Genomic DNA, 22,723 nt, shown 5'->3' with positions numbered 1-22,723 from the left:
GCGCCCAGGCACACTTTGCTCCAATGGAGCCTTGGCAAGAGCGGAAGAGAGAGACAGAGAGGAAGGAGAGGGGGAAGAATGGAGAAGCATATAGGTGCTTTTCCTGTATGCCCTGACCGGGAATCAAACCCGGTACTTCCATACACCAGGCCAATGCTCTACCGATGAGACAGCCGCCAGGGCCAGCATTCCTTTATTAAAGTCTCATAATGGAATACAAGAAAACAGGCAGGAAGACCACTTCCTTTTCTCTTAGGGCTCCCAAGTCCCGCAGTACTCTAGACTCAGCCAGACTCATTGGCCCCCACCAGCTTCAGCAGGGCTCCAAATGCCCCTCACCTCGCTCTCTGCACTCTCTGTACTCTCCAGACAAAACTGGTTGGGAGAGAAAAACGAACCCTTCTCCAGCAAACAATAGCAAACAATGGCCCCTCCTAAGCAGAAAGGCAATCAGCAATTTGTAATCTCCTGCCCTGAGGGCAAGCACCTGCAGTCTTTCGTAGTGTCCATAAACTATACACACATGGCACTGCCCCATGGAAGCGAGCAGCAAACCTCAAAAAGCATTTGTTATAAACTTATTGCCAACAGTTCTCTAAGGTTTTCTACATAAAAGATTATGTCACCTACAAATAGAGATAGTGTCCCTTCCTTCTTTACAACGTGGATGCTTTTATTTATTTATTTATTTATTTATTTATTTATTTATTTATTTATTTATTGTTGCCTAATTTCTCTGGCTAGAACTTCCAGTACAACCTTAAATAGAAGTGACAAAAGCAAGCATACTCCTCTTGTTTCTGGTCTTACAGGAAAGGCTTTCAGTTTTTCACCATTAAGTATGAAGTTAGCTGTGGGTTTTTTATAAATGCCCTTTATTATAATGAGGAAGTTCCCTTTCAGTCTTAGTCTATGTAGTGTTTTATTTTGTAAAGGTGTTAGATTTTGTCAACTGCTTTATCTGCTTTGAGATAATCATGTTGTATTTTTTTCATTTCACTCATGTGATGTAGTACATTGATTGATTTTTGTTCATTGAACCATTCTTGTATTCTCCACATAAATCTCACTCAGTCATGGTGCATAATCCTTTTAATATGCTTCTGGGTTCAGTGTGCTAGTATTTTGAGAATTTTTGCATGTATAGTCATAAAGGATATTGGTCTTTAGTTTTTTCTTATGAGGTCTTTGTCTGGCATTAGTATCAGGCTACTACTGATCTCATTGAATGAGGTAGGAGGTATTTTTTCCTCTTCTATTTTCTGCAAGATTTTGAGGAAAACTGATGTTCATTCTTTAATGGTTGGTAGACTTTACCAGCAAAGCCACAGGCCCCCCCCCTTTTTTTAAGAGCCCACCATGTTGTCAACCTTGTTGATTTTCCCTTTTTAAAATTTTTATAGGTTTAGACATTTGGGGTGTGACTTAAATGATATTCTAATATCACTTCTTTTTTATTTTTCATGAAGTGAGAGGAGGGGAATCAGTGAGACAGACTACCACATGCTTCCCAATGGGTATTCACCCAGCCAATTCCCTACCAGGCGATGCTTTGCCCATCTGGGGCTGTTGCTCTGTTGCTCGGCAACTGAGCTATTTTTAGCACCTGAGGCTGGAGACCAGGGTGCCATCCTCAGCGTCCAGGGCCCACTCTCTCAAACCAATTGAGCCATGGCTACAGGAGGGAAAGAGAGAGAGAAAGAGAAGGGGGAGGGGCAGGAAGCATCAACTCCCATATATGCCTTGATCAGGCAAGCCCAGGGTTTCTAACCAGCAACCTCAGTGTTCCAGGTTGACACTTTATCCACTGTGCCACCACAGGTCAGGGCAAGCATAACATTTTGATTTGAAGCTTAGAAATATAGTATTTTATTTCCAGAAAAGTTGGGGAAAAGGCTTTGAGAAAACTAGAATTTGCTACAGTGGTAGAAATAGTAATGCCATATACCAAAGTTAAATTATTCAGTAGTTAAAAAATAAAATTTGTGTCTGATCTGTGGTGGCACAGTGATTAAAACATCAACCTAGAACACTGAGGTCAACTAGTTCAAAACCCTGGGCTTGCCTGGTCAAGGCACATATGGGAGTTGATGCTTCCTGCTCCTTCCCCCTTTCTCTCTCTCTTCTCTTTAAAATAAATTTTAAAAAAAAATCTTAAAAAAATAAAATTTGGTTGGTTTCTTTTTGCTAAAATTGAAGAGAGACCTTTTTGACAACACCTATGTCTGTAAATGTTGGGGTACTCAGTGGTATTCTAAGTCTGCATCTGTATAACATCTTCCATGCCAGGACAGTGGATGAGAGCCATGACCCACGTGAGTGTGTGTGTGTGTGTCTATATATATATATTTTTTAATTTTTTTTAAAATTTTTTATTTTTTTCAGTGAGAGGAGTGAAAGCAGAGAGACAGACTGCCACATGCACCCTGACCCGGGTTTTACTCAGCAACCCCCCTCTGGGTCCGATGCTTGAATCAACTAAGCTATCCTCAGCTCCCAGGGCTGATGCTCAAACCAATTGAGCCACTGGCTGCGGGAGAGGAAAAAGAGAGAGGGGAGAGAGAGAGGGAAAGAGAAGCAGATGGCCACTTTTCTTGTGTTCCCTGACTGGGGATTAAACCCAGAATGTCCATACACCGGGCCGACACTCTATCCACTGAGCCAACTAGCCAGGGCCTTAAATCTAATTTTGATGTGTATTATGATTAATCTATCTGGTTTTATGATTTTTAGAACCTTTGAAAAAATAAAATTCTCTATGGTTGTTTAAATAGGATTATAACTTAGTATCATCTGTAGATCTAAAACGTATATTATGTCCTGAAATAAATAGAAGTGATTGGTTATCAGTAAAAAAAAAAAGAAAAAAGAAAAGAATGAAAGAAAAGTGTGTCTATAGACAAGAAAAGTAACAATACTTGTGTGTTGATGAGGGATTCTTTTTTTCTCTTTGTTTTTAATCAAATTAATTTCCTCAAAACGTTCTGGTTCATTTAATCCGATTCAAAGTAGGAATCTTGGAATTAAAAATTGTATTCATGTTAAAGAATAATATACTGTATTTTTCACTCCATAAGACATACTTCTTTTCCCCTCAAAAGTGGAGGGGAAAATGCCCGAACATCTTATGAAGCGAAAAATATGGTATTTTATTAAATTTTTTAAAAAATATTTTACTTATTGATTTTTAGAGAGGGGGAGAGAGAGAGAGAACGCGGAGGAGCAGAAAGCATCAACTCCCATATGTGCCTTGACCAGGCAGGCCCAAGGTTTTGAACCAGCAACCTCAGTGTTCCAGGTCGACGCTTTATCCCACTGCGCCACCACAGGTCAGGCTTATTAAATATTTTAACACACCATTTGGTTCAGAATATTTTTTTTCTTATTTCCCTCCTTAAAACCCTAGGTGTATCTGTCTTATGGTCAGGTACGTCTTATAGAGCGAAAAATATGGTAATCTCTGTTGAAATTAAAGTGACATTCAAAAAGGCCTGTTCCACATTAGTACATAGGAGCTCTGACATCTGCAGCTGCTGCATACCAGCAGACACTGTGGCAGCCACTTTGAGGACAATGGTGGCTCCTGGGTCATAGGCCCATGTACTAGCTGCAAGAGAGGCTTTGAATGCAAGTATCTGGCCTTTCCAGCTTCAACTGGAACAGGGAAACAGTCTTGGCCCTTTGTCAAGTCTATAGCGTAAGGAGTTCTCCAAACACATAGGGCCTCAGATGCTCAGTAGCTAAAACAAATGACAAATGTCAGCAGCAAGTAGCAGAAAACCCAGTTTTCTCATATGATAAGCAGCTCAGAGATAGGCAGTTCAAGGCAGAGGCAGCGACTCAACAATGTCATCAATGTCATTCTGTCTGTGTAGCAGGCTGACTTATTGTGTAATGGGTCCAAGATGGCAGCCCCAGCCAGCAAGTTTAGATTAAAGACAGGAAGAGCCTGACCAGGTGGTGGCGCAGTGGATTGAGCATCGGACTGGGATGCGGAGGACCCAGGTTCGAGACCCTGACGTCGCCAGCTTGAGCGCAGGCTCATCTGGTTTGAGCAAAATCCCACCAGCTTGAGCCCAAGGTCACTGGCTCCAGCAAGGGGTTACTCGGTCTGCTGAAGGCCCACGGTCAAGGCACATGTGAGAGAGCAATCAATGAACAACTAAGGTGTTGCAACGTGCAATGAAAAACTGATGATTGATGCTTCTCATCTCTCTCCGTTCCTGTCTGTCTGTCCCTGTCTGTCCCTCTCTCTGTATCACTCTCTGTCTCTGTAAAAATATTAATTAAAAAATTATATATATAAAAAAAAAAGACAGGAAGAAAGGGACAGAGCTGTGCCAACCGTGTCATTTTCCCCTTTTATCAGGAAAACAAAAGCTTTTCTAGAAACCCTCAGCAGACATCCACTTATGTCTCCTGGACCAGAATTGTGTCAATCAGCCAACAATGAAGTGAGGGATGCTGTAAAATGATTTAGTTGCCCTGCCCCAGAGTGAAATTTTGTAATAACAAAAAGGAACAAATGGGAATAGAGTGAGCAATGAACTTTCAATTAGCGATGAACCTGAAAGGGTGATTAGAATCACCCTGCCTTCTCCCCACGTGTTTCTCTAGTCTCATGTGGTCTTGAAGCTAATTTTCTTGCAGGAGCAGGACCTCTCAGTCCCCAGCACAAAATGGGAGTGGGTGGGTTTGCTGTTGGAAGTGACAGTCACAGGCTGCAGACAGTTCTGCTGAAGAGCCCCTGGCCCCCATTTTCCTCAGCCTCTGTGATGTCACATTGGGACTTCTGTCCTTCCACCTGTCTGTGGCTTCTGAGGCTGCTGCGGCCATGGGGTGCCTGGATCCAGCAGGGGAGAGGAAGCCTGGAGGCTCTGATCTCCCCTGGGGGCACGGGAGGTCCAGCCATGGCGCTCTTGAAGGACGCCATGCCCCTCATGAAGGACCCGTACCCCCCACCCCAGGCCTCCCCTCCCTGGATCCTCCCAAGCCTGTTTGCTGCCTTCAATGTCGTGCTGCTGGTGGTATTCAGTGCCCTCTTCTTTGCATTCCCGTGAGTCTACCATACAAAATGGCAGCTTTATTACAGAGAAAGAGAAAGGAAAAACAAGATAATTATAGTACAGACACAGGGAAGTTCAGAAGAGGGGGTCAGGGAAGGGAGAATATTCTAGACAGAGAGACTCAAGTGTGCAAAAGCACAGAGGTGTAGAGTACTTGGTGCATTTGGGAGCTGCAGGTGGCTGGGAATACTGGGGGACATTTGGTTAGAGCCTCTACATATCTGTCACTAGCCTAGATATTTAGAGCAGGCTTTAAGGTGTGAGGGTCTTTAAGAGGTGAACTGGGTCCTGGTGGGAGCCCAGGCCACCTTATATCGAGGCTGAGTCCTGCTCTGGTCTCAGTTGCAGGTGGCTGGCCCAGAACGAGGAGTGGGCCTTTCTCATCATCACGGGCCCCCTCTTTGTCCTCACCTTCTTCAGTCTCGTTTCACTCAACTTCTCAGACCCTGGCATCTTGCACCAAGGTGAGACCCTGGAGGAAAGAGGTAGCACCCTAAGGGCTCCTTGCCTGTAGGGATGATTCCTTTTTTTTTTTTTTTTTCCTGTGACAGGACAGATAGGGACAGACAGTCAGGAAGGGAGAGAGATGAGAACCATTGATTCTTCGTTGCAGCACCTTAGTTGTTCATTGATTGCTTTCTCATATGTGCCTTGACCGGGGGCTACAGGAGACTGAGTGACCCCTTGCTCCAGCCAGCGACCTTGGGCTCAAGCTGGTGAGCCTTGCTCAAATCAGATGAGCCCACGCTCAAGCTGGCCACCTTGGGGTCTTGAACCTGGGTCCTCCGCCTCCCAGTCTGATGCTCTATCCACTGCGTCACTGCCTGGTCAGGCTCTAGGGATGATTCTTAAAGTGTCCCTCCCATTTCTTTTGCTATGGCCTCAAGACCTCTTCACCCAAGTCCTCATTTGCTTGGGCCCTACTTCTGGCACTTCATTTCTCAAAGCCTGAGATGTGGAAAAACGGGCTCCAGCTGGGAGAGTAGCCAGCTAGCTCTTTGCACTCAGTTCTCTCTTCCTCCTTCCCACAGCACAATCCTTGAAGCATCAGTCATGATTCCAAAGGGCCAAGTTCTTACAGAACTCCTCTGGAGGAAACCATTCTTCCCTTTGACTATCAAGTTTGATGGGCTTGCTCAGTGGGGACTAGGGATTCCTCTGTCCACCTCTTACCCAACTTCCTGGAGCTGAGTAATAATACTGTGTCATTGTCGTCGCCCCCCCCCCCCCCCCCCCCCGCCATACACACACATCAGCAAGAGTGATGGCAGAGCTCCCTGGTGCTGCCCAATCTTCTTCCAATGCCAGGCTCCAACGAACAGGGTCCCATGACGGTGCATGTGGTATGGGTGAACCACAGGGCCTTCCGCCTGCAGTGGTGCCGGAAGTGCTGCTTCCACCGCCCGCCCCGGACATACCACTGCCCCTTGTGCAACATCTGTGTGGAGGTGAGTGCCCCTGTTGCTTGCCCACCCGCCCTGCCCAACACCTGGTGGGGACCAGGAGGCTCACTCCTACAGGAGTCAGTGGCAGCTATGAAACCACTTCAGGGACTGCTAAAGGCCAGGGGTGACAGTACCTCCCAGTCACTGTTGGTCATTCATGCAGTCACTGCCTCTGTGCCTGTGCCTGCACCTGTCCTGGGAGGCTGGCCCTTGCCTGCACAGGTGATGACATACACAGGGGCATCCACTTCCATGCTGGCCTTGTCAGGCCCAGAGAAGGGAAGGTACCCTTGTCCTACCCCCCACCTGCTCCGGGCTTGCTGATAGTACATCCTTAAGGCGCTCAGACTAACACTGGCTCAAACCCTGACCTGAACGCTTGCCTTTTTCACTTGCACAGCCCACAAAGGTTTACAAATGTGCTGTCTTATGTGGTTCTTCTAACTCTAGGAGGCTGGCTGGGCAGGGTGTTATTGTTATCCTCATCCCGTGGATGAGAAGACTGATACCAGAGATACACTGTCCTATCTAAAGTTACACCAGTGTGTGTCCCACAGAAGACCAGGCAAGCTTTGCCTCTAAAGGCCTCATGACAGGCCACCTTGTGATCCCCGGAGTCCCAGTAGTGCTCTAACCACTGAAATGCCAGCATTAAAAGGACTTTGTGGCTCAGTTGAGGTGGGGGGGGGGGCACAGTGCCTGGGGCCAAGGATAGGTGCTTAGGGTGGGAAGGTAAGGCATCAGATTTAGGGACAAGGGAAGATGGGCCAGTAGTCGGGTTCTAGAGGCCTGCCCCTTTTCCCTCTTGCCCAGGATTTTGACCATCACTGCAAGTGGGTCAATAACTGCATCGGTCACCGCAACTTCCGCTTCTTTCTACTGCTCGTCCTGTCCTTGTGCCTCTACTCCGGCGCCATGCTGGTCACCTGCTTGAGCTTCTTGCTGCGCACCACTCACCAGCCCTTTCACATAGACAAGATCATCGCGTATCCGGCCTGGCCACTGGGCCCAAGTAGGGAGCAGTAGGGACCGCAGTGACAGCCGACAGGTGGGGTCCCGGGGGGCAGAGCTAATGATGGGAGGGGTCAGAGTGAGAAAGAGTTTGGAAGGACCAGTCTGGGACCAGGTGAGGGTGGGTGGGGCCAGAAATGGGCGGAGCCAGGCAAAACAGCAAGGAGTGCAGAATCAATCAGGGTCATGAGGGTAAGTAACTAAAGGTGGCACCGGGGCTTGGAAGCCGGGTGGGGTGAGTTTACGCGGGCGTGGAGCACAGAGAGCTGATGGGCAGGGTGGTTGTGGGCTCTTTGGAAAGGGATGAGGGGCGGGGGCCAGGAGGTCGGTAGATCGTGCAGCTCCTTAGCTGGTGTGCAGCGTCGTGGTGGCGGTCACTGCTGCTGGCTTCCTGGTGCCGCTCTTCCTGCTGCTGCTGGTCCAGGCCATCTCGGTGAGCGCGGCCGAGCGCTCCTGCGAGAGCAAGGTACGCGGGCCCAAGCGGGGCGCCACCGTATATACGTATACGGCTCTGGAGGTCACTTTGCGCCTCGGGCACCTCCGCACTTTCTTTCTCCACTGCACTGGTCTTTTATGGCCTACTTCCCTCGAAGGTGCCCGGTTAGCCCTTAACGACCCAGACTGAGCTAAAGTCTTGGCTCCTCCTGGAGCTTAGTGGTCCTTCTCCCTCCTGGATGCACTGTATCTAGAGCCTGCTTTGTACTGGGCCTCGTGTGTATTATTTTGAGCGGTGGGCGTACAGGTTAGAGTAAGGAAGGCTACATCTTGCGCTTGTATTGATAACCTAGAATCAGAATAACTCCCACCAGACACCTGTGAACACTCTTAGGGGTCTGTCCTATATTGTGTCGCACAGACTCAGAGAGGAAGTTGAGAGGTCAGGGACGACCGCAGTGTAGGGTAGGACGCACCACTTAGTGGTTTGGATGGGCAGAAAACGAGAGAGCTTTGCCAGTGAAGGGCCAGCTTGCAAAAAAGGCAGGGAAGCCTGAAAGTCCCTGGCATAGGGATAGAATGGTGAAGAAATAGTCTTAGAGCAGAAGATATTATAGAAGTCAAGTGAACTGTCGGGGTTGTTGCCGTATTTAAAAGTCCCAGAAAGTCAGGTGGAGAATTTGGTCTTGGTGCAGTGGAATCCTGGGAGCCATGACAGGATTCTTTTTGTTATTGTTTTTCCTTTTTAATTAATTAATTAATTTTTAAGTGAGAGGAGGGGATATAGTGAGATAGACTCTCGCGTGTGCCCTGGACCAGGATCCACCCGGCAACCCCCACTGAGGAGGATGCTCCAATCAATGGAGCTATTTTAGCACTTGAAGAGATGCTTAGACCAACTGAGCTATCCTCAGCGCCCAGGACCAGCGCTGGAAGAACCAACCTAGCCTGGCTGCGACTGCAGGAGGAGAAGAGGGAGAGAAGGGGGAGAGGGAGGGAGAGAAGCAGATGATTGCTTTTCTTTAGTGCCTTAACCATGAATTGAACTCAGGACATCCATATCCTGGCCAGCGCTCTATCCACTGAACCAACCTATCAGGGTCAGGATTCTTTTTTTAACATACATTAAAATTCACCCTTTTTTTTTTTTTTTTTTTTGTATTTTTCTGAAGCTGGAAACGGGAAGAGACAGTCAGACAGACTCCCGCATGCGCCCGACCGGGATCCACCCGGCACGCCCACCAGGGGGCGACGCTCTGCCCACCAGGGGGCGATGCTCTGCCACAACCAGAGCCACTCTAGCGCCTGGGGCAGAGGCCTAGGAGCCATCCCCAGCGCCCGGGCCATCTTTGCTCCAATGGAGCCTCGACTGCGGGAGGGGAAGAGAGAGACGGAGAGGAAGGAGAGGGGGAGGGGTGGAGAAGCAAATGGACACTTCTCCTATGTGCCCTGGCCGGGAATCAATCCAGGTCCCCCGCACGCCAGGCCGACGCTCTACCGCTGAGCCAACCAGCCAGGGCCAAAATTCACCCTTTTTTAGTGCACAGTTACATGAGTTTTGATAAACACAAACAGTCCTATAACCACCACCATCACCAATATTTAGAACATTTTCATCAACCTAAAAAAACTCCCTCATGGCTTTTTTTTTTTTTTTTTTGTATTTTTCTGAAGCTGGAAACGGGGAGGCAGTCAGACAGACTACCACATGCACCGACCGGGATCCACCCGGCACGCCCACCAGGGGGCGATGCTCTGCCCCTCCAGGGCGTCACTCTGTCGCCACCAGAGCCACTCTAGCGCCTGGGGCAGAGGCCAAGGAGCTATCCCCAGCGCCCGGGCCATCTTTTGCTCCAATGGAGCCTGGGCTGCGGGAGGGGAAGAGAGAAACAGAGAGGAAGGCGAGGGGGAGGGGTGGAGAAGCAGATGGGCGCCTCTCCTGTGTGCCCTGGCTGGGAATCGAACCCAGGACTTCCACACGCCAGGCCGACGCTCTACCACTGAGCCAACCGGCCAGGGCCCTTCATGGCCTTTTGGAGTCAGTTTTTCTTCTTGCTAACCTGGCAACCACTGACCTGCTTTCTATCCCCATAGGTTTTCCTTTCTGGAGCCTCACATAAATGGAATTAAAGCCTTCTGAGTCTGGCTTCTTTCCCTTAGCATAATGCATTCATCTCTGTTATTGTCCATATCAGTAGTTTCTTCTTTTTTGTTGCTGTGCAGTATTCCATCATACGGATGTATCACAGCCTGTTTATCCATTCACTAACTGCCATTTTGCATTCCTAAAGCAAGGCGTGAGAATTTCAGTTGTTCTGCATCCTCACTAACATTTGGCATTGTCAGTTGTTTTTTTAATTTTAACTAGTCTAATAAATGTGCAGAAGTATCACATTGTCATTTTAATTTGCATTTTTATAATGACTAGTAATGTTGAGCATCTTTTTTTTTTTTTTTTTGTATTTCTCTGAAAGCTGGAACGGGGAGAGACAGTCAGACAGACTCCCGCATGCGCTGGACCGGGATCCACCGGGCACGCCCACCAGGGGGCGATGCTCTGTCGCGACCAGAGCCACTCTAGCGCCTGGGGCAGAGGCCTAGGAGCCATCCCCAGCGCCTGGGCCATCTTTGCTCCAATGGAGCCTCGGCTGCGGGAGGGGAAGAGAGAGACAGAGAGGAAGGAGAGGGGGAGGGGTGGAGAAGCAAATGGGCGCTTCTCCTATGTGTCCTGGCCAGGAATCAAACCCAGGACTCCTGCACGCCAGGCCGACGCTCTGCCACTGAGCCAACCGGCCAGGGCCATGTTGAGCATCTTTTCATGTTCTTCTTTGCCATATGAATTTGTTTGATTAAAAGCCTGTTCTAGCCTGACCAGTGGTGGTGCAGTGGATGGAGCACTGCCTGGGATGCTGAGGACCTAGGTTCAAAACTGAGGTTGCCTGCTTGAGTGTGGGCTCACCAACTTAAGTGTAGGGTCGCCAGTTTGAGTATGGGACCATAGACACGACCCCATGGTCGCTGACTTGAACCCAAGGTCACAGGCTTGAGCAAGGGGTCACTGGCTCAGCTGGTGGCCCCAAGTCAAGGCACATATGAGAAAGCAATCAATGAAAAACTAAAGTGCTGCAACTATGAGTTGATGCTTCTCATCTCTCTCCCTTCCTGTCTGTCCCTCTCCTCCCCTCCTCTTTTCCTAAAAAATAAAATAAAAGGTCTGTTCTAATCTTTTGCCTGTTAAAAAAGGTTGGATTGTTTTATACTATTGAGTTGTTTTTTTGTTTTTTTTCTCACAGAGACAGAGAGAGAGAGTCAGAGAGAGGGATAGATAGGAACAGACAGGAACAGAGAGAGATGAGAAGCATCAATCATCAGTTTTTTTGTTGCGACACCTTAGTTGTTCATTGATTGCTTTCTCATATGTGCCTTGACCACATGGGCCTTCAGCAGACCGAGTAACCCCTTGCTCAAGCCAGCAACCTTGGGTCCAAGCTGGTGAGCTTTGCTCAAACCAGATTAGCCCACGCTCAAGCTGTGACTTTGGGGTCTCAAACCTGGGTCTTCCACATCCCAGTCCGATGCTCTATCCACTGTGCCACCGCCTGGTCAGGCTCATGCTATCGAGTTTTTTTTGTTTTTTTGTTTGTTTGTTTGTTTTACAGGGACAGAGAGAGAGAGAGAGGGATAGACAGGAACGGAGAGAGATGAGAAGCATCAATCATTAGTTTTTCGTTGCAACACCTTAGTTGTTCATTGATTGCTTTCTCATATGTGCCTTGACTGCAGGCCTTCAGCAGACTGAGTAACCCCTTACTGGAGCCAGCAACCTTGGATTCTAGCTGGTGGGCTTTTGCTCAAACCAGATGAGCCAGCACTCAAGCTGGCAACCTCGGGGTCTGGGTCCTTCCGCATCCCGGTCCAACACTCTATCCACTGCGCCACCACCTGGTCAGGCATGCTTTTGAGTTTTAAGAGTCCTTTATATATTTTGGATTCAGTGTTTTAAATTTTGATTAAGTTCTTTATCAGTTTTTTCTATTATGGGTTATCTTTGCCTAACTCAGAGTCACAACAATTTTTAAAATATGTTTTCTTCTCAAAGGTTTAGTTTTAGATTTTATAGTTAAGCCTATAATCATTTTGGGTTAAATTTTGCATATAATGCAAGGTATGGGTCAAGATTTTTTTTTTTTTTTTTTTTTTTGGCATATGGGGTTTTCCAGCACCATTTGTTGAAAAGACTATCTTTCTTCCATTGAGTTGTTTTTGTACATTTGTCAAAATCAGCTGACTATATAGGTGTGGGTGTATTTGGGATGTCTGTTCTTTTGCCAGCTTCACACTATTTTGATTAGTAGCTTTATGTTAAGTTTTGGAATCATGCAGTATGAGTTTTTCCAACTTTGTTCTTTTTCATAGTCCTTTTGGCTATCCTAGTTCCTTTGATTTTCGACATAAATTTTAGAATCTGCTTGTCAATTTCTACACAAAAGTTTGCTCATAGTTTTCACTTGGATTGTGTTGAACCTATAGATCAATTTGGAAAATTGATATGAACATGGTAAATACCTCTCCATTTATTTAGGTCTTCTTTGATTTCTTTCATTAGTGTTTTTGGGGTTTTCTACATATAGATCTTGCATATATGGTGTTAGATTTTTTTAAGTATTTCATGTTTTTTGTGCTATTATAATTTTTTAAAAATTTCATCTTCATTTATTACAGTCATGTATCATTTAACTACATTGTGAGAAATGTGTATTTAGGTAATTTTGTTGTTGTACAAACATCATAGAGTATACTACCTAGGTGGCATAGAGTATGTAGAGCATAAACCTAGGTGGCATAACCCACTACATAAAGGTTACATGGTATAGCTTATTGCTCCTAGGCTTTAAGCTTGTACAGCATGTTACTGTACTGAATAGTGTAGGTAGTTGTAATGTGTTGCACTATGATGTTACAATGGCTATGACATCACTAGGTGATAGAATTTTCAGCTCTATTATGATCTAATTGGGACCACTATTACATATGCATCTGCCATTGACCAAACATTATGTGGTGCGTTACCATATAAGAAAATACAGTGTATTTTTGTATATTGGTCTTGAATCTTGCAACTTTGCTAGACTCACTTATTAGTTCTAATAACTTTTTTTGTTGATTCTACATAGAAAACCATGCCATCTGTGAATAAGGACAGTTTTCTTTTCTTTTTTTTTCTTTTTATCTTTCCGAAGCTGGAAATGGGGAAACAGACAGATTCCTGCATGCGCCCAACTGGGATCCACCTGGAATGCCCACCAGGGGGCGATGCTTTGCCCATCTGGGGCGTTGCTCTGTTGCAACCAGAGCCATTCTAGTGCCTGAGGCAGAGTCCACAGAGCTATCCTCAGTGCCTGGGCCAACTTTGCTCCAATGGAGCCTTGGCTGCAGGAAGGGAAGAGAGAGACAGAGAGGAAGGAGAGGGGGAGGGGTGGAGAAGCGAAGCAGATGGGCACTTCTCCTGTGTGTCCTGGCCGGGAATTGAACCCAGGACTCCTGCACACCAGGCCAATACTCTACCACTGAGCCAACCGGCCAGGGCAGTTTTCTTTCTTTCTTTCCAATCCTATTGCTTTATTTCCTTTTCTTTCCTTACTGCCCTGTCTTGAACTTCCTGTACAATGTTGAGGAGGAGTGGTAAAAGCGAACATTCTTGCCATGGGATTCCTTCAGTAGGACAATGACTTCTAAAGGCTGTTTGGGGAAGATTGTATGTAGTGTGCCACTTTAATGAGGGAGGGGCTGGAGTCACTGAGACAGCTAAAAGGACAGAGGAGCCCACCTCCTCCCATCCAGGCACCACTCAATCACTCCACTTCACCCACATTGGGTTCCTAGCCCTCCTGTGATGCCTCTGCTCAGCCCTCACTCCTTAGTGCCATGTGCTCTCTGTGTCTTCTCTCTCAGGCCTCAGTCCCTCATTGCAGCCTCTCTCCCTTCCCACTCCCGTGGTTCTTCCAACCCCAGGTCAAGCCGTAGGCTGGCCCTCCTTCCACTGCTCAGAATGGGGCCCTCCCAATCCAGGATCTTCAGCCTAAGAAACCTGAATGTGGTCTGCACTCTGTGACTCACCGGGCAAGGCTCTTTCCCATTACCTGCCCACCCCATTTCAGGTACCTCCATTTTATCTCCACGCTGACCACAACTTGCCAGGTGGTAGATAGCAAGGGCTCTGGAGTCAGCCACATAGACTCAAATCACAGCTCCACCACATACCAGCAGGGAGACTTGGGTATGTTGCTTAGCCACTTGGTACCTCAGTTTCTCCATTTGTAAAGGGGGTGCAGCATGGGTTAATAGTCATAAGGCACATAGAACTGTGGCTAGTACAAGGAGGTGCTGTATACACTTAATATTGTTACCCTTCCTTCCCACAATCATTTACTCATGTTCATGTCTGTCTCATCTTAAAAGCAAAGTAAAACGCTCCCTTAACATCACAGGCATCCACTCCACCTGCTATACTCTCCCCTCCAGCTCAGCCATAGTTCCTGAAAGAATTGGCTGTGCTCACTAGTGCCATTCTTCATCTTCCTCGGCCCAGATCAGCCCAGCCTCTTTCCTCACTGTCACACTGAGGCCGCACTCTCCAAGTGGCCAAAGCTGGCAGGCAGCCCTCAGACGAATCTTCCTGACTGCACACACAGTAGCGTCTGAAACTGAACCCACCTGCAGTGCCTCTACCCCAGTCTCTCTGGGCTCAGCTGCTGCTCTGCCTGCACCTTGCAGTCTTGGCCTGTGCCTGCTCTTCCACCAGCACAGTGCCTGAGGCCCCCAAATATTTATGAGTAAATGAGTAAACCTGCAAAGGAATCAATACTGCTTTGGGAGGGAAGGAAAGAGAGAGAGAGAACCCTGATGCCCTGACCCCTGAGGGAGGGAGAGAGCCTAGGCAGCAGGGAGATGGGGTGAGAAGGTGCCCACTTCGGTTTTGGTCCTGTGGACTGTAAAGGCAGTGGAAATGTGGGATTAGGGGGAAGACCCATGTCTGGAGACAGTGAGAGAGGACAGTTTGGAGACTTCAGAGCTGTTGGATTCCATTCCATTCCCATCTCAGAGGGTTCCATGTGGGCGGAGAGGAACTCGCTGGTCTTTAATGGTCAGTTCTTGTAATTTATCAAAGTTGTCATTCCTTTAAACATTGAACCATCAACATTTTCCCGTGTTTTATATACAGCTGATAAATCAATATTTATTTCTCTAAAATTCTGATTGTAAATCTGATCAAGTTCTTTGAACCATTTAATTTTAAACCATTTAAAATTGTGAATAGAATGTCTGTTTCCCTTAAATGCTTTAAACACTTTTTGGTCAGCAACTCTAAAAATATCACAAGGTCAGTGTTGCTTTCTGAAGCCATTTTGGGGCTCCCCCAGGAGTCAGCTGTCCTTGGAGATGCTGTTGAAGGTCACGATCCTGCCAACAGGTGCAGAGGGTACAGAGGAGTTGGTGGTGGACAGAGGTGCCACTGGGCCACTTTTGATTGTGACAAACATTTTGTAGTTAAGGCTCTTGACACTTGGCTGGCACTGAGGAGTCGGAGGGGGCTCGGAAAGGCCTGAGGGAAGGAAGAGGAGAACCTGGATAAGAGTGCCCAGGGAGGACCTGACCTTTGGGCTTGACTTTTACTGCATTGGGTGCTCAGGACCTCCAGCCCAGGTTTTCTAGGGCCATGTGTTTTTTTGTTTTGTTTTGTTTTGTTTTTGTATTTTTCTGAAGCTGGAAACGAGGAGAGACAGACAGACTCCCGCATGCGCCTGACCGGGATCCACCCGGCACGCCCACCAGGGGCGATGCTCTGCCCCTCTGGGGCGTCTCTCTGCCGTGACCAGAGCCACTCTAGCACCTGGGGCAGAGGCCAAGGAGCCATCCCCCAGCGCCCGGGCCTGGGCCATCTTTGCTCCAATGGAGCCTTGGCTGTGGGAGGGGAAGAGAGAGACAGAGAGGAAGGAGGGGGTGGGGGTGGAGAAGCAAATGAGCGCTTCTCCTGTGTGCCCTGGCCGGGAATCGAACCCGGGTCCCCCTCACGCCAGGCCAACGCTCTACCGCTGAGCCAACCGGCCAGGGCCTAGGCCCATGTGGTTTTGATTAGGGAAATAGGATAGGGTTCCATACAGCTGCTCTTCCAGAGAGTGAAATTCAATGAAGACACACGTTTAGGAAAAACGTGAGAGGGGAGAAAGTAGAGAAGTAGGGGAGCAGGATGTGTGCGTGGAACTGTCCTTGAAGCATTTTGTCAGGAAAAGGAAGATCTGAGTGTCTCCCTGAAAGGACATTAGCAGGAGGATGTGTGGCCAAAGGAGACAGACGGGGAAGATGCTGCAGAAGGGGTATGAGGTGACGGGAAGGGCCCCTCAGAAGGCAGGAGAGGTGGGTGCAGTGCCAGGGCCGCCTGGAGAGAGTGACTCAGAAGTGGGTTGGGGGAAGCCTCCACTCCCTCTTGGGCTTCTCTGCTGCAGCCCTGGGCTGGACTAGGCTGGGCTAGGCTGGGCTGGGCTGATCGGCTCCGGGAGGGAGGGCCAGTGGGACTGGTCTGCCCAGTCCAGCTGACTCTAAGCTCCTCTTCCTGCTCTTACCCCCCTCCAGTGCCAATACCTTCAGGGATACAACCCCTTCGACCATGGCTGTGCCAGCAACTGGTATTTAACAATTTGTGCACCACTGGGACCCAAGTGAGTTGGCAAACAGGTCCAGGCAGCGACCCCTGGGCCTGGTGTGGTGGGGATGAGCTGGGTCATCTACCCTGGCCTCTTAGCAGAGCTCCCAGACCCTCAGGCTCACTCTTCCTATTCCTCTGAGGTTTCCTCCAGGGCATTGTGGGAACCTTGGGAGCCTCCCTACTTTCTTGTCTCTGTGTATTCTTACCCCAAGAAATGGAGTAGAGGGCAGCCTAGATGAGACTGGCCCTAGCTCCCTGCAGAACCAAACCCTGGGCTATGTGCTCCCCAACCCTACAAGGCATGGGGACAAGGCCAGGGGGTCCGCTACGCCTTGCATCTGGCTTATTGCTCACCAGGTACATGGCCAACGCTGTCTTGCTGCAGAGAGTGGTGGAGCCAGACTGGGTGCCTGTGCAGAACCTGCCCCTCCCAGTGTACCCGTCTGCGCTCAACTCCTCAGGCCACCCTGGGCCTGGGTTTGGCCGCCAGCCCCAACCTCTGGCTCTCCACACACCGGGAGAGGCTCCCCCAGGCAGTGGAGAGGCTGCAGCTCTCCAGGAAGTGAGTAGTGTGTGTCTGTGTTGGGGGAGGGGCAAGGCGGATTGCACAGATGCTGGGGGGAGTCTCCCCGTGTCGGCTACCTCTGAAGCTAGAGCACTTAGAGCTCACGGGGCTGGATTATAGACCTGAAGAGTGTAAGAAGTGGAGCCACAGCCCTCCAGGATGCACCTGGGGTTCCTGGAGACACAAAGACCACAGCACTCGCTTGCAGTTAGTCGGGAACACTTACCCTTTCTGGGTCTCAGTTTTCTCATCTCCAGTGAGGACTGAAACTAGTCCAGTAGTTTATAATTTGGGAAGTTCAATTCCTTTATTTAAAGGAAGTTTTTACTCTGATGTCGAGTATATGAAACATGGAGGTGAAGCATTAGGAATGGACTGGAGGTGGAGTGACATTTTTTGGTGGTAACCCACTCTCTTCCCTCTGCCTATGGGTGGTGGCAACTTGAACAGGTTCTTGCTCCCCAGCAGGTGGGCCCTGAGCTGTGGGCAGGCGCTTGGGAAGAGCCCCAACACCCCCACTTTGTTTAGTTCTACCTAGGCCCAATGCTGCACCTGCCACAGGAGGCCCCCCAGATAAGGCCTTGCCCCTTCATACCCTGCGATGCCAGGAACCCCATCACCTGAACCGGACCACCTGAACCCCGCCCTTGCCCACTCTTCTGGTGGGATTGCCAAGACCCTTCCCCCCAAAACCCATTAAATACCCTTTTCCTGCCTCCTACAGTTGCCCTGCTGGTGCGTCTGTCTGGGGTGTCTGAGAGCGTGGGGATAGGGGGTGCGCCAAGGGGTTGGGACCAAGACCTTGGGAGGTAGGCGGGTCCAGCACTAGCTGGCTCTGCGACCTTGGGTAAGACAGTCAGCATTTCTCTCATCCTTAAAATGGGGCAACCATAAAAAACCACAGTGGTTGTCCTGGCCACCTCCCTGCAAAGACTGGAGACAACGGAAGAGAAAACCCAGCACTGTCAAGGATGTCAGCCTCTGGAAAGGCCCCGCCCTCGCCCTGCCGCACCCCTGTCTGGCTGCAGGGGGCGCCCGCTGCCTGGGAATTGTCAAGCCTGGCCTGGTCCAGCCAGCGGCACTAGAGCCTCCTGGATGAGTTGGGGCTGGCCTTCAGTCTGGGAGTGGGCCCTCCTGCTGCCTCATCTCTGAGGGGTGGACGGTGGGGGTCTTCTCCATCATAGTCCAGCCCTGCTTCGTTCCTGCTAGCGGATCTCACCTTGGTCCCTTCTTCCTGCTGGGGAATCAGGTCCTGTCCTTGGGTTGGGTCCCAGGCCCTGTGAGTCTGCAGGCCCCTTGGGGGTGGGGCAGTGCACATGAAATGGCTCCTGTAGGAGCCAGTGTGTGACATTGGGAGTAGAACCAATGGCACCTTCCTGAGAGATTGTCAGAGGATGAAGTGAGTGAGGTGGTTCATTGCAAAACACCCAGTACACAGTAGGCACATGAGAATGTAGCAGTGTGATAATGATTATTTTCTCCATCACACAGCTAACAGACCACCCAATCAGAATCACCTGGGCCCCCAGACCACTGACTCAAAATTTTGCAGGGTGGGGTGTGGGAGAGCAGGTATTTGAACTGGAATTTTTAAAGTGCCACATGTGATCCTGCCACCCTGAAGCTTCAGAACTGCGGCCTTAGGATGAGGATGGGGACCAAGCACACTGCTTCCCTTGTATCCAGGTGAAATTGGGCTGTGGTGAAGGTGAGGGGGTCAGATGAACACCCAGGGGCCTGTGGAGGTGTGTGTGCCTGTGTGGCCTGCATGTGCTTGTGTATTGGGGGTAGAAAGTCATTCTTCAGCGGTGCCAGCCCAGCCCAAGGAGATCGGTACCTACAGTGCAGGACGTGCGTCCAGTTCTCCAATGCTGAGTTCCCTGAGAGGCTGCCTTTCACTCTCCTCGCACCTCCACGGCTGTGGCAGCCTCGGGCCTTACGTGTCCAGCACCAGCCTCACCTGCCGCTCTGGCTCTGGTTCTCTGGGCTCCTGGCCAGCCTTGCTCAACCCAGGGCCTCCAGCTCTTTCTCATCCCCTTTGCCCTGGCCCCAGTGTCTCCCCAAGTCCCGATCCCCCTTGGGGTTCATGCCTTTTCTCAGCTCCCATCCCTGCTGAACTCGGCATTGCCCTTGGATTCTGGGCAAGGGTGCAGAGTACTACACCTCGGCATACAAGAAGGCAGCCCAGTTTGAGCTTTGCTGTAAATGGCTTAGGTGGCCACATTTAAAAGCCTTAGGGCCGTATCTACTAGTAAAGCTGAAGCAGCCTCAGGGAGTCTGGGAAGCCCACTGTGTGTGGTTGCATGGTGAAGGAAGGGAGGTGTGAGGCCTTTTCCACCCCTGCGCCCAGGTGTGTATGTGGATCATGAATCCGAGTCCCTTGTGTGTGTCCAGGGAGCACGATTCAGCCCAGGCTGGTGAAATGGGGCACCCATAGGGCTCTCAGATTCATTCTCCAAAGGGAGTCCTTGGAGTCCTTGGGGTGGCCTGGGCCTGGGCCACAGTGGAAGAGATCCAGGAACCTGGGCCAAGACTTGGATGGGGAGATATTCATGGAACTGGCTGCTGCAGGAATGGTGTCTACCTGGAGCTTCAGCTCTGCAGCGGGCTGGGAGAGCTAGGTCTCGAGGCAGGGGTGGGGTGGGGGCGTGCTAGTCCTGCCCTGCCCCAGTGCCTATCCCTCTCTGCCCTGACTGGCTCAGGGCCAGGTGGCTGCTCATCAGGACTGCACTTACTGGTGTTAAAAAACAATTAAAAAAACAAACAAACAAAAAACAAAATTCAACTGAGTAAATGTGAAGATCTAATTGGCTTTATCACATGATTTGTGAGTTGCGCAGCATCGCAGCCAGCAACTATTGTAGAAGGACGCTCTGAGGGGTGGTACGAAACAGGAGGTTTTTATAGGAAGAAGGGTGGGGCACAGGAGCTGTTAGCAAAAGAAAAGAAAGGGTTATTTTGCAGTCTTCTGTCTTTTGGGGGCAAAAGGAAGGGGAAGGTTTTTGTCATCCAGACTGCTTTTTCTTTCTATGACAGATTATGTTATTGGTGCTTGATCAGAAAATTCCAGATTGGTTAAGATTTTATTTTGGGGAAAGGTTAAAACTGCACTTAGATCAGGTCTTAAATCTAGATTTGGTATCATGAACTTTTAGCATAAGTGATGCCATTTTGAGCCTGTGGTTTTCTCTTTAATACCAGGTCCCTGCCTCCAGCTTCATAGGGGCTTCACTTGGTCTCAGGCAAGGCTTTCTAAGTCTTAAGTCAAGTGTGAGTCAACTCCTCTGATAGTCTGGTCCTCCATTTCTGCACTGGACACAGACGTAACTTTCCTCAGATTCTCAAAGGAGCCATGACCTCTCCTGCTCTGGGATGTAGATTCTAGGTCTCTAGTCCCTACTAGCCTGAGATTTCTATGATTTCTGCTCCTCTAGAGGTAAGTGGTACCTAGCCCACCTTTCCTTTGACCCTCATCACGCCACCTCACTATTAAGCATTGGACCCCCCTCAGAGATTCTTTTCTGCCAGGTTGGAGGCTACATCCACTTACCTTTTCTGCTCCCTCCCCATTTCTGCTGAACTTGCCCTTGATTCTCAGACAGACCTATCAAAGTCTTTGGCCCACTGATAAAAGGAGAGGTGTTATCAAGGCCCAGTGATGGGACCTACTCTCCACACATCATGAAACCATGCTATCCCCGTGTAAGGCAGTATCCATGGCCACCACCATCACAGCCGCCTGGCCCATGCAAGTTCGCATTTAACTCAGACAGATGGTAATGAAACAACAGAGCCAAAAACTGGTGGGTCATTAGCTTTAATCCTACCTTGCACCCAGTGGGCAAGAAATACACACAGTGGGAAAACACTTCCCTTTCCATTCAGGGCTCCCAAAGTCACTGACTTATCCGAGTTTCCTAGAATCAAAGGTTTCTAGCTCACCAACCTTATTCACCTCCGTTTCCCATCTCCTTCTCTCTGCTTGGCCTCAGGTTTGTCTATAAACTGGATGATTATGGCTACCTCACAGGTGGTCACTCTTTTTTTTTTTTTTTTTTTTTTTTTCTGAAGCTGGAAACGGGGAGAGACAGTCAGACAGACTCCCACATGCGCCTGACCGGGATCCACCCGGCACACCCACCAGGGGCGACGCTCTGCCCACCAGGGGGCGATGCTCTGCCCCTCCAGGGCATCGCTCTGCCGCGACCAGAGCCACTCTAGCGCCTGGGGCAGAGGTCAAGGAGCCATCCTCAGCACCCGGGCCATCTTTGCTCCAATGGAGCCTTGGCTGCAGGAGGGGAAGAGAGAGACAGAGAGGAAGGAGGGGGTGGGGGTGGAAAAGCAAATGGGCGCTTCTCCTATGTGCCCTGGCCGGGAATCGAACCCGGGTCCCCCGCACGCCAGGCCGACACTTTACTGTTGAGCCAACCGGCCAGGGCCGTGGTCACTCTTTAGAGCTAGCCGAGACTTGGGGGTCACCTCATCCAGCTGCCCCTTCACCCCCAATTTGACAGGTAAGACCTAGAGGGGGAAGGGCTTGCTTAGAGTGACATGGTCTCCGAGGCAGGTGGCACTCCCTGTTCCCCAGGCTGCTTCTCTCATTCCTGCTCAGGGGTCCATTTCAGGGAGGGGGGGGTTGGGCAGTGGCCACAGGGCCCTGCCTTCCAGCACCATGCCTCAGAGCCAGGCCCTGCATTTAGGCACAAGGCTTGGGAAGCTGATAAGAAGGCCCAGCTTAACTCTGTCTCCAGCCCTGTGCTGGGAGCGATAATTACGCCCTACTGACTCCCGCTCAGCCCTGCCCTGCCAGCCTCACCCAAGGGGCCCTGCAGGTGGCTGCGGGTGGGGAAGAGCAGGGGCTGATGGGGTAGAGGAAGTTGCAAAAGAGTCCTGAGACCAGGGGCCAGAATCCTAACACCTCACAGGGCACAGGCCCCCAGGCCCCTTGCTGGGTCACCCTCCTGGGCACCTGGGCACAGTTCCAGGCACCAGCTGATGCTCCGTCAGTGCCGTGTCCTTCTGTTTGGTTCCTGCATGTGGAGCGTGGCGAGAGGGACATAGTCCTGAGCTGGAGGTTTGCCAGGGCCCCATACTGGGTAACAAAGCTTTTACTTAGCACCGCCTAGGCCAGGGCTTACGCTAAGTGCTTCATAAGATGTCCTTTAATCCTCAGAACAACCCTCTAATGTTTTTATTTTGGAGATGAGAAAACTAGTACTGAACAAACAAGCCGTTCCCCCGAGGTCACTCTGCTTCTACGTGGAAGAACCAGCGTGGGGTGGGCCTTTCCCACTGCACTGTGCTTCATAAGCAGTTCTGTCTTTTTTTTTTTTTTTTTTTTACAGAGGCAGAGATAGACAGGGACAGACAGACAGGAACGGAGAGAGATGAGAAGCATCAATCATCAGTTTCTCGTTGCGCGTTGCGACTTCTTAGTTGTTCATTGATTGCTTTCTCATATGTGCCTTGACCGTGGGCCTTCAGCAGACCGAGTAAC

At 49.7% G+C, this 22,723-nt stretch overlaps 1 protein-coding gene across 1 annotated transcript; it reads left to right on the top strand.

Annotated features, from left to right (window-relative positions):
- The first annotated feature begins 4,910 nt into the window (after nt 1-4,910).
- Nucleotides 4,911-17,870, top strand: ZDHHC19 (zinc finger DHHC-type palmitoyltransferase 19). The gene is made up of 8 exons (XM_066241819.1): nt 4,911-5,056; nt 5,409-5,530; nt 6,375-6,514; nt 7,325-7,497; nt 7,883-7,988; nt 16,589-16,674; nt 17,019-17,223; nt 17,755-17,870. Exons 1-8 carry the CDS (start codon nt 4,911-4,913, stop codon nt 17,848-17,850), a joined length of 1,074 nt encoding a protein of 357 aa, XP_066097916.1. The 3' UTR covers nt 17,851-17,870.
- The last annotated feature ends 4,853 nt before the right edge of the window (nt 17,871-22,723 follow it).

The sequence above is a fragment of the Saccopteryx bilineata genome, chromosome 8, assembly GCF_036850765.1.
Source record: "Saccopteryx bilineata isolate mSacBil1 chromosome 8, mSacBil1_pri_phased_curated, whole genome shotgun sequence".
Classification (NCBI taxonomy): domain Eukaryota; kingdom Metazoa; phylum Chordata; class Mammalia; order Chiroptera; family Emballonuridae; genus Saccopteryx; species Saccopteryx bilineata.
This window is presented reverse-complemented; position numbering and strand designations above follow the sequence as displayed.

Coding starts and splice junctions, on each gene's coding strand:
- ZDHHC19 (XM_066241819.1), top strand. CDS start 4,911: ATGGCGCTCTTGAAGGACGCCATGCCCCTCATGAAGGACCCGTACCCC. Junction 6,515..7,324: donor TGTGCAACATCTGTGTGGAG/GTGAGTGCCCCT, acceptor CCTCTTGCCCAG/GATTTTGACCATCACTGCAA. Junction 16,675..17,018: donor TGTGCACCACTGGGACCCAA/GTGAGTTGGCAA, acceptor ATTGCTCACCAG/GTACATGGCCAACGCTGTCT.